This window comes from Nelumbo nucifera, chromosome 1 (genome assembly GCF_055504915.1).
Source record: "Nelumbo nucifera cultivar China Antique chromosome 1, China Antique-T2T, whole genome shotgun sequence".
NCBI classification, from domain to species: Eukaryota; Viridiplantae; Streptophyta; class Magnoliopsida; order Proteales; family Nelumbonaceae; genus Nelumbo; species Nelumbo nucifera.
Window position 1 is genome coordinate 104215378 of NC_142649.1, and position 12154 is coordinate 104227531.

Consider the following 12154-nt stretch of genomic DNA (forward strand, 5'->3'; position numbering starts at 1 on the left):
TGCAGAAATTGAATGTCTTCTTTTGCTGATTGTACCTAGGGGTGTCTATGAAAAATCGAACCAAATCGGAAAATGCGGTTGATCGAACCGATTGGTTCGATATTTTTGAAAAACTGAAGGACCGATTCGGTTTTTCGATTAACCTACAAAATACCGATGGTTAACTGAACCGACCGGTATATATTTATTTGTATATTTTATATATATTTTTAATATGTCACACATTTTCTATATATTATATATAAATATATACATATATTATATTTATAATAATCTATTTATAAATATATTATATATTTTTATAATATTTATAATATATTATATATCATTTATTATTTATAATATAATATTATATATATTTATATAATATATATTATAAATATAAAAAACCAAAAAACCAAAGAACAGAATCAGTCAAAAACCGAAACCAATGAACCGATTAACAGGTGGTACTAATTCAATTTCAGTTTGAAGAAATGGAAAAACCGATAATACCGATTCGATTTGCAAAAATTGCCCATGGTTTGGTTAACCGAACCATGGACACTCCTAACTATACCGCCTGTTACACTCCTAACTGCGTTAATAAGATGACCCACATTTGCTTGTTGGATTCAAAGCATCCATACTTTGTCCACGGTTCAAATGTCTTGTTTGATCTTATTGTAAATGATTTTCCATTTCAATAGGCACCTTATTTTAATAAAAAATAAAAATATTCTTTCTTATACATATGTTTATCCATTCTCAAAAAAAAAGTAAGATAATTAATTCCACTCTCAAAAAAAAGATAATGGTAATTAGTTCCGCTTAAAAAAAAAACTCATTTTAAATGATGTCCATGTAAAATCAGTTATTGTTTATAAATAAAATTTGATTTTATCTCTTAAATTAAATAACAAATCTATATAACAAAATAGTGTCAAATAAAAACTAAACTAAATTCACAATACAAATAATGGGTGTCTGAATACCGGCTCCGTATTTAATATGGGGCGATCAGTCTCTAGTATAATGATGAAATTGTATTTGTACATGCATTTAACCTCCGGTATGGGCTTTTACTCTCATGATGGTCTCCTTGGGTAAATTAAAGAAATTCGAAAAAAAAAATAAAGAGAGGAACTAATTGATGAATCAATTTTTTATGGTAAGTATCTCGTTATTCGGTATGCTTTCAAGTGGATGATGATTTAGAGGTCGAAGTAGAAAATTTTGTTGGATGAGGACCTAGATGCCGAGATGACCAAGCCGAGCTGAGAGTGGATTAGGTGCCGAGCTGACCAAGTCGAGCTAACTAGAGGGCTGAGCTACATATTATGTGTCGAGCTGACCAAAGGGCCGAGCTGGATTGATTGTTGAGCTTCGTAGTTCTTTAGAGACCTGCAATGAATCAATGTCAGAGGACCTGGGGTGGCTAACCCGGTGAGGTCGCTCTGATGATTAAGTTAGTACTCTCGTAGTAGATTGCGAGTTAAAAAATCATAAAGTATGAGAGCTAGAATGTGCTTACTCGCCTCTCTCTTATGTCATTGGGGTTGGTGCCTTTATATAGACATTGTTTGGTTTGGGCCAAACGTACTGCATCCGAGATTTCCGAGAGGTTGTCTAAGTGGTCTGAGATTCCCGAAGGCAACCACCATGCACGTTGACCATCCTCAAGAACGTTTAGTACGTGGGCCAACTTTCAAGGATCGTGGGAGTGTTGGGATATGCATGCCGAATTTGTCGGTGAGCACATCTCGCAGGTCGCCACCTGAACCTCAGTCAGGCCAGCACGCCCTTGAGGGAGGTCGCTCCTTGCATCGAGGTCACTTCGGCCAATGATGAGGTGCTGCTGGTTGGCCCTGGACGAGGTGATTCTAGCCGACCTGAATTGTGGTCGAGGCCGCTAGGTCGGTGCCTGTGCCAGGCTGCCAAGTCGGCGCCTGTGCCAGGTCACCAGTTCGGCGCCTGTGCCAGGTCACCAGTTCGGCGCCTGTGCCAGGCCGCCAGATCGCCATCATCTTGTCTAAGGTAAGTTGTTGCCTCAATAATTCCGGGTGTCACCCAGTTATCCCGAGATACCACATATCACAATGTCATTGGAGGGCCAAATCCGCCCTGATGAACTACCCATTTCAATGAACATGACACAGTAAATGCTATCTCCTTCCATTGTAAAAATCAAAAATCAAGATTGCTTCAAAGTCACATCTGTTTAAGCATGATGGTATTGTTTCTTACCATCTAAGGGACATGATCATGTAACAACTAGTCCTAATTGATGCTTCATTGACGTTAATATGGTGGCCTATATAAGGCTACAAAGCATTCAAAAAAAAGCAGAAAATAATAGACTTGATGGAATTCAAGGAACCCACCTTGTGTGCCCATCTGGTAGTTGGTTGAATGGTAGTTGCCTCAAAGCTCTCATCATGATCATATGGGATCAGTTGCCGAGGCACCACAAGTGTGCTGTCACACGTGTATGATGATGGGTGATGGATTCAACGATGACCCCACCCAATGATCCAATCTAAACCTCGAGCCCACTAAACTAATCTCCTAACGCCACCAAGAAAAGTAAAAGGTGATTGTGGGTTGACACTTTGTAAAGAGCTTTCCTCTCCATCTGTTTGTTTATGTTAATATAAAGTTGAAATGGATCTCTCTATATATATAAGTGTATTAAAGTGGGTAGTATGTAATACAAAAAAAAAAAGTGAGGGAATGGATTCCTTCCTTTGCTCACTATGTTTCTTTTGGGTATTTTAAGGGCACTCTATGTAATCTTTTAGTGCAGCATGGTGAAGAATGAAGATGTTATTGTTTTGGCTTTCCAAGCGTGGGAGTTTTTGTTGGAGAATCCACAACAAAATGGCTCCTTGGTCCCATGTCCCACACACCGCACGACTCAAAGTTTTGCTTAATGGCCTGTCCAGGGGCCTTTTCTTTTTAGTCCATTCTTCACAAAGCTACACATGCTTGGTTGGGCTAAGGTCAGCAGGATTTTATATGTGGGTCGGGTCGGGCTTTTGGCCACAATAACCGTTTCCACTTACTATAAGCTTTACCATATAACCAAACTTGGGGAAATGGCGCAGTTGAAAAGGTTCGGGCAAGATGGGCTTCACTTTTTATAGCAATACCTGTAATTAGGGATTTTGATCGAGGGGACCTCAACCAAGCAGACTGAGGCTAATTTTGGGAGTGTTTATTTGATAAATAAATGCTTACTGTAGTAAGCACTTGTGAATATTTAGTAGAAAAATACTTATTTCAAATATGGGTAGTATAGACATGAGGGGTTAAAATGGGCCAAAAAATAAGCCCTTATTAAGTAAGCACTAAAAAATAAGCTCATAATTTGGGCTTTTCCAGTGCTTATTACAACACTCCCAAACATGGGCTGAAAGCAATAAACACACAGACCCCAGATTGAATTGGCCGGAGGCCCATTTAGCCCCAAATCCACATCTCAAGGGAAGAGGAAAATTGGAGGGCCCCACATGCGAATGAGAAAGCCATTGTATTGTTAACCAGGATATTCTATAGTGTATTATTTTGCCTTGCAATGGATGATGGATCATCATCCACATTTCCCTAAGCTAGTGGTAAAATAAAAAAAAAAATAAAGAAAAAAGATTTTTTTTGGTGGTTAATTTTTTACTGTGGATGTGATGGCAAGGCAAACCAGCAAAAGACTAGGAGTCTAGGGTTAAGTAAGAGGCCTGGCACTTGAGTTTAGTGGTGGTCAATGCACTACAGGCCCACCATTCCCGTGTCATTGGGCGACGGGTACCGGAACCGGATCATCAACCGTACCTAAAACCAGGCAAATACTCAAGGAAATGCTGGTATTTGTTTATTGTGGTAGGGGGGAATCCGTTCTCTCTTTACATCTCAGCCAAATTAGGAGGAGGAAGATTTTTAGTAGTGCTACCAATAGCGTGGACGTTTTGGAAATGACGAATTTGATTAGGCTTGTTCCTTGTCCCCTCCACTCTAAACAAGAGAGCATGATCTGAGCTTATTATCTACATCTCTCTGTACTATAATGCATAGGTTATTGGTTCTATAGATCTCTTCTGTACACGAGATCTTGCAGGGTATGGAATCATGGCCGCCCTTCCCCTCTTTTTCATTTTTTATTTCTTCTTGATTCTAGCTTTTGTTTGGTATCATTTCTCAGAGGCGATGTCTGTTGGGTCTGAAACCTCTTTAATGAATCAATCAAATAAAAACCTTCCTTCGGGTAAGGCTTAGTGCTAGGCTGCTAGCAACTTTGGCTAAAGTTGAGGGTAGCGTTGGTGGGGTCTCCCATTTCCTTTGGCTGGGACATACCCAACTCAATCAATGGAGTGTGTTGGCCAGTTCAGTTCAGAATTCAGGGTTCAGACCTTTCAGTGGTCCAACAGAGGTCCTCACTGCCCACCACGTGGCCAATCCTTTGAGAACCGAACGGACCGGTGGAAAACCAACAATTGGACTTGTTTTGCATTGATGGTTTTGTTCAGTTTTAGAAATTAGAATACGTGTGGTTGAACCATGCAGATGAACCAGGATAGTCGAGAGTTGGACCACAATGCGGTTTTGACGTGGGGCCCTGTTTTAAATACAATGTATGGGCTTCATGAGCCATTGGGCCATTGGGTACAAGCTCTCTCCCTCCGTATCTCTTTTCTCCAAATAAGTGCACTCGGATGTCGACCTGAAGCATAATCACCTTGCACTTGGTTGGATGGGTCATTCGTGGCACGCAAATAATAAGAATAATTTGCCTCTTTTGTGGGGTCATTAGCCACCCACTTGTCCATAAGAGCATCAAATTCGAATATCATTGATCAATGCAAGGAAGCTCTGGATGTGGGCTATGGCCCATCGCTCGTGTCTTTAAAAAGGTGATGGGCCCATTGCTCCACGCCCTCACAGTTCATGTTTTCAACGGTCGAAAACAGAATAATTGTGGTATTAGCTAGCTACCCATTATATATCTATTTTAATTTATATTTATTTATTTTTTTCGTTCCCACTTGTAAGGAAATGTTCAAAATTTAATTTGGATGAATTAATAATTAATTAGACTGAGAAGAGAAATATTACAAGTATTTATTCATACTTATTATGAGGGAGCAAATGAGGCATGTGGGAGGAAAGCCTTTTAAAAAAGATCTATAGAATACTTGTATTAATTGAAGAATGAAGTACAGATGATTGCAAATTATAAAAGGAGGATTCTTAGGGCATGAATAGTTCACAAAGGCATAATGAAGTTTAAGTAGAAGAGGCCCATGAGTACGATTGGAGTTCTAATGTCTATACAGACGAACACACATTCATGTATAAAATTAATTAGTAAAAGGCAAAATCTATCGTGAATTTGTTGCTATATGGTGTAGCAAAGAAATGTAATTGGTTGAGTGTGATAGTAAGTATATCTTCTTAAATGTAAAAATATATTTTATAAAATGTGAATTAATAAAAGTAAATAAATTTTAATATAATTGGTTAAGATTTAGATATAATGTGTGCGATAAATACTTAATGCATTGTAGTAGAACTTTTAATAAAAGTATCTTTAATTCTGGTGAATAATATTTTTTACATGTTTTTTTTATTAAAATTATTATAAACCAAGCCCAAGGATTCTTCAATATATGACTTTTTATTGGCATTGACTATTAAACAAACAAGTGGAGTGGAAGACAGGGGCTGCGTCAATTTGGCAGTTGGAGGAACAAAAGTCTTCTCAAATCGTTTTCATTGTTTTGGGTATTATTGGCGAGAGGAGGTTTTAATGTGATTGGAGCCCTAGAGGTGAGGTTGCGTGGATGCCTTCTGACAATGTTTTAAAAAACGATTTAGAATCAGAATCGTTCTGACCACTGATTTTTGGGTCGGTGGTTTGATCATCCGGTTTGAATAGACAGTTTATTTTGATAAAAGATTTAAATAATTAAAATAAAAAATAGTTAAAAATCATTGAACGGATCAAATGGATTGATGGTTCAATCATCTATATGAATAAATTGTTGATCAATTCAACAGTTTTTAACCAAGAACCAACTTTGAAGTAAAATAGAACCAACTGTCTAAACGATTCCCAAACTGAATGATCCGACTATCCGAATCAACAATGGTTTTAGGCTTATGAAATTTGAAAGAACTCAGGTTGGATGCAAGTTGCAAAAGCCCAAACCCACAATCAGAGGCCCACAAGGCCACGGTTTCTTCAAACTTCAAATGCTTTAGAAAACACTAGTCTATTCTTTGTCAAAATATATTCCATTCCATGCATTTAAGGCCTTTTGTTAAGCAATAATTTATTTAATATGTATATTCGGACAAATGTTTTCCGATAAATATTTGTTTAGATAAATGCATTTGTCAGTTTTCATGGGTTTCTTGCTTTTTGTGGGATCCACCAACTTATCCACCTTATTTACCGGAAAATGAACATACTCTAAAAATAAGGGTACAAATTGGATTGGCCCGAATTAACAGTTTATACTGTTTTTAGGCTTAGGTTTCGGGTTGGGTCCATTAAAATTTTGACAAAATTCCAACTCTAACCCTTAAAAATTGCACCTCTACCTAAAAAGTATCTTTGGGGGTCGTTTTCTTTTGATGGTTGGACCACTTGAATCAAGGATCAAACCTTGTTATTTTCTTTTGTTGGTCGAACCGGAACCGGAGTCTTTTATGTTCCCTGTCGGGTATCTGGTTTCCGGTTCCCTTTGTACCGTAGCCATGGGTGAGAATTGCACGTAAATGTTTTTAATTTGAAGGGTCTTTTTGTAAATTGAAATTGTCGTGGCATGAGCATGATTATATTCCCGGGCAGATTCGCATTCGATTGGGAAAAGAAGAAAAAGAGCTTAAAAAAGGGCCTAGCCCCTATGTATCCGACCGAAACGCGAAAACGTCCACGGTTCTCCAGTCTCTAGTCTACCACTGTTCAGAACGTCCAGACAAAACTAACCCAGGGTGGGTTCGAACCCGACCAGATGGTCAACAGGATATTGACCAATGCTCATTATTTAACCATTCACGATTTCACGGAGGTTCTCTCTATCCATCTATCGGCTGTCTATAATCTCGAGGAAAAATATTTTTATTATTAATATTTAATATTTTCACGACGAAGAAAGCTTGCTTGATGCTTCCCCTGCTCTCTTATAAAATCGTCAGATCCCTTTTCCCTCTCTCTACTTTGACTGTGGCTTTGCGTGTAGCATCTTCTGCCGGGTTTCATCCCTTCTTTCGTCTCTCCTCCCTCCTGCATCCTGCTTCCTCGAGTATCGCTTTCTGATCTCAGAGTCGTTCCTCTTCTTTTGGGTTAAACAAGGAAAACATAGCCCTTTGCTTTCATAGTTCACTCGGAAAACGGTTTTCTTCCACTGTAAGTTGATTCATCTCTGATGCTTCTTTATTCTATCGCTTCTGTTCTTAGAAATGGTTTTTACTTTGTCCGTTTCTTTCAATTTTCGCGTTTTCTCTTTTAATCTCGCACTTGCAGTTATGTATGGTTTCGACTTCTGAGCTTTCATTTTTCCCTCCATTTTCCTTGTTTGCATTTCCGTCTTTAATGTATAAATTTTCTTGTTTTTTTTCTTTTTTCAATATATTAGGGATTTCTTCTTTCTGTTTCGCAAATTTTTCATCGCATGTGGTGGTTTTGATATTTGAGATTCTTTTAAGTTACCTTGTGCAGTTGTGCTGATGAATCATGCTTCTATTCCTTTACTTGGTTTTATGGCCTGCTTTGCAAGTGCTTTATTGCTTAGGGTGTCTAAGACTTCTCCCTCTTGCACTGATTTGTGTTTTGCTTTTGGTGTTCTGTGTCCAGTTGTGAAACCTTTTCTTCCTGAAAGAAAGCGTACTTTTCCTATTCTTTTTTCTTGAATTTCTTCATTTGTATTTGGATTCTTGATGCATTGTATGGAAGAAAATCTCCCATTGTTTCCAAGATTTACGTTTGATATCTGATTCTAAGAACACTGTTTCAGGGAAGTTCAGAAAGTGGTACTAGGACGAAGAGGAGAGACTGTCGTGGCTACTTCTGTTTATCAGAGTGGGAGAGCAGCATGCGGTGGTTGAGTCTGTCCATCGATGTTTTCCGAAAAGTTGTCTCATTGAATCTGTATTGTAGAGTTATTCTGTAATCGCACGTCTAACTGAAGCCCAATTTTACTTTCTTTGCCTTCCTTTTGCTCTGTCCATGGGATCCAACCTCTTTGTTGTTCTTCCTTGCTACGTTCGTAAGATCAGCTAAGCAAGTTTGCTGGAAGAAATCCAAATCGAACCTTTTGCATAAGCTTTTATGCCAACTTAACCTTCTTTTCTTCTAAGTTTTGTCTGATAATCTGGTTTTCCATCTCGTTTTGTTTCTCTATCTGTTGCTTTGTTTCTCTGGGGTCTTCTCTATCTAATATTGGGGTAGATTGAGGGTTTCTTAAGGGTCGAGAGAAGTTATGGTGTGCCAAGCAGCAAGCCAAACACGATTCCGAGCGTTGAAACATGAGAATGGAATTGCAGGGAACGCGACCATTATCGTTAGAGTCATAGCGTGCTTTCAACCTTTGCAAGATTGCCAGGTTGGTTTACTGATTTACCATGTCATCCTTGTCTGTGGACTGAAGATTCTAATTGATTATGAGCCAACTAAATCGGATATTTAATTTTTTTAGACCCAATAGTTCTTTAATTTCCTGTTAATAAATTCATGTCTTTGGACATGTTAGCAGACTCGAATCTCTCCTTTAATTATTGATGAATGATGGATCTTGAACCTTACATTTTCTTTCAATGTTTGGCAGGCCGAGTACTTCCGTCATTTGCTTAAACCCGTCACGTAGATTGGCTGAACGTTTGCTTTCTTTAGAGTTAATTTTGAGTTTGGTAGTTATTTTCTTTGATCCTGAAAGACGCAATTAATCAAAGTTGCTGATACCAAAGTCATCTGTCTTGTGGTAGGTGCATCATTCTCTATCGAGTAATAGTAGTTGATTTTTTTTTTTTTTCTTTTAAAGAAAAGATTAACAAGTTATGATCACTCGGGTGTTGTGTTTTAGGTGATTGCTTGTTTGATGGGAAAGGATTCTGGTTCTTGGTTTGATCAGCAGCCTTCTGCTTGGCAATCACCTAACTTGAATTGCTCAGGCATTCCACTGGATCCTGGGCGACAGGACCCTTTCTCTGCTTATGCAAATCCTTACACATACATTGTCTCTACAAATGGAACTTTGCCAGGGCTTGGAGTTTCTGAATTACCTCATTTAAAGACGGCCCAGCCAATTGTCCGTCATGGGTGGTTTTATTGTTTACCACGCTATCGCCAGTCCTTGGCTCTAAGCCCTAATTATGTTCCTAAAGAGAAGATTTCTTCTTATCCTAATGATGGATGCGGTGGCGAGGCTGCACCCAATGGCACAACTGGGTCTGTTCAGAAGAGGTTCCTTGTTTTCGATCAGTCTCCCAATCAAACAAGCTTGATTTTTAGTTCCGTGGTTGGCCCTTCTGTTGACCGCCCAAATTCTATGAATCCCAAACCTTTTGATGGTCATAATATACATGGATTAACAACGGAAAGAGATCTAATTTGTTATGCTGATCCTATCGTCTCCAATGGATTGGAATTGGATGACAATCACGAGAGTCGCGACAGAAGTGAGATGCATGAAGATACAGAGGAACTTGATGCATTGTTGAATTCAGATGATGAGTGTGAAGATGATGATGAAGAGACGAGCACAGGCCATTCCCCAAGTGACATGACAGTGTATGAGAAGCCAGGCCAAACGGAAGAAATGATAGAGGAAGTTGCTAGTTCTGGTGGCCCAGCCAAACGGAGGAAGCTACTTGAAGGAGAGTATGATGTTGCATCATTCATAGACACTGCTAGTTCTGCAAAACCCATTGGATCATTGGAGTATGAAGATGATGCAGAATCAAGCTGTGTGAAAGGCACAACCGGTGATAGCCATACTATGGTGGGGAACAAGCGGTTGAGGAGGGAGAAGATAAGGGAGACAGTTAGCCTTCTGCAGAGCATAATTCCAGGTGGGAAGGGCAAGGATGCGATGTTGGTCATTGATGAAGCAATCCGATACTTGAGATCCCTGAAACTCAAAGCTCAATCTTTGGGGACTAATATTTTCAAGTAGAAAACTTACTGGTGGCGGATTGCTGTAGATGATGGGAGTGGACGGGATGCACAAGGTTGTGGATGGAAGATTGCTGTAGATGATGGGAGAGGGCGGGATGTAGGAATTCTCTTGATAGGTGGTGGTTTAGGAATTCACAACATGAAGAGTGGAGAGAGATGGGCTTCAGTAATTTCCATCTTGGAATTGTAAGCCTATTTCCCACTATCTTCATTAGCTCATTATCAGTAGAAAGATGATGGGCCAATAAAAGGGGGATTTGATTCAGGTGAGTAAGAAAAAGGAAAAAAACAGGGTTTTGTTGTTGACCGAAAAAGTGATTATTTTTATGTGTATGTTTGCATGTTTTCAGGGGGGGAGTAGTGGTGGTGTTGGGGCGGAGCGGGTGAAGGAATGTTGTCGGCGATGCAGGAGAAGGTGTAGGGTGGAGGCGTAGGCCGTAGGGATTGGGGGTGGCCCGTGGCCGGTGGGGAACCTGGCATCAGATACGAATGCATGCGCGTAGTTGGTGGGCGGGGACTGGATCCCATTTCGCTAGTGTCACTCTATTTTTTTGTTGTTCCGGTTGTCTCGATCACGTTGAATTGTTGGGAAGAAAGATTAGATGAGATATCCTTTTGTCGAAAACTACGTTGGTGTAAAAAAAGAAGAGCAATAAAGCAGAAAAGAAGAGCCTTTTTCCGTGGGTGTGAAGACACGCGCGCGCGCGAGAGAGAGAGAGTATGGAGTCTCAAATTGTATCATGAGAATGGGCGCGGGACCCACCACCGACCTGTAAATGGTGTCGTCCATTGATGAGCACATCTGTATCAATGGATATTAGGTTGATTCACGTGTGGACCATGAAGTGAAAGCTTCACTTGTAGCAACTGTAGTCTGTTACTTCACATCGCATTTTTCAAAAGCTCTTTTGCTTTGATCTAATGGGATAGGAGTAGGACATAGGAGGCAGGGGCTGGTTTGAATTATTATTATTATTCCAAAATCCCAAAGTGTTGCTAAAAATGTTGGTTCTGTAAGGAATAATAATAAGCATGTCATATTTGTGGACGGATGCTAGATGAGGCTGTAGTGGACGGTGGTAAGATGATTCGAGTGTGACGAGAGGGAGAGGTAGAGGTTAGGTCATGGGTCGCTATGATGCATGTACTCGTCGTCTTGTCTTTTTTTGTTTGTGTATTTACGTCGCATGCGCGCAAATGGACTCGGGAAAGCGATATCAAATATATTGGGGGATTCTGCCGGGGTCTACAAAACTCTCTTTGGGATGCGCAGCACGATCATATATGGCCTATGGGTCGTGCTAGTGCATGGTTGTACGCTGCATAGCCTCCCACACATGGTTCCAGTGTTCCCAATTGGCTAATAAAGATGGTTTTACTCCAAGGACAGCTTCCTCCGTCCAGAGTAAACCACTGTGATCGATACATCAATGGAGGAGGCTGTCTAAGAAGCCGATAATCAGTCTTTGAATCATGATTTTCAAAATCGGACTGGATGAGACAGTCGGACCCGAAAAACTGGGAACCGGTCATGGTTCCATTTTTCCCCAAAATCGTTGATTTTGATTAGCAAATTGCTGAACCGGCTGGTTAACCGTTCGAACGGTTTTAACCATTTTCTAATTTCTATTTTTTTTGTCAGAATGGGCCGACTGTTTAGGTTGAACGATGGAACTGGTAATCAGACCCTTGACCGGTTTGGTCACCGGTTCGTTTTTAAAAACCATGCTTTGAATAACATTATCTCTGAAGATTCTGAACCAAGAAATATTATCTAAAACTCTGCATTTAAAAACCATGGTTTTTAAAAACCATGGTTCGTTTTTAAAAACCATGACCGGTTTGGTCACCGGTCATGGTTCTGTTTTTCCCTAAAATCGTTGATTAGCAAATTGCTGAACTGGCTGGTTAACCGTTCGAACGGTTTTAACCATTTTCTAATTTCTATTTTTTTTGTCAGAATGGGCCGGCTGTTTAGGTTGAACGATGGAACTGGACTGGTTT

At 39.7% G+C, this 12154-nt stretch overlaps 1 protein-coding gene across 1 annotated transcript; it reads left to right on the forward strand.

Annotated features, from left to right (window-relative positions):
• The first annotated feature begins 7071 nt into the window (after positions 1–7071).
• Positions 7072–11207, forward strand: LOC104608609 (transcription factor bHLH143). The gene is made up of 4 exons (XM_010274645.3): positions 7072–7384; positions 7992–8579; positions 8802–8954; positions 9057–11207. Exon 4 carries the CDS (start codon positions 9072–9074, stop codon positions 10146–10148), a length of 1077 nt encoding a protein of 358 aa, XP_010272947.2. The 5' UTR covers positions 7072–7384; positions 7992–8579; positions 8802–8954; positions 9057–9071; the 3' UTR covers positions 10149–11207.
• The last annotated feature ends 947 nt before the right edge of the window (positions 11208–12154 follow it).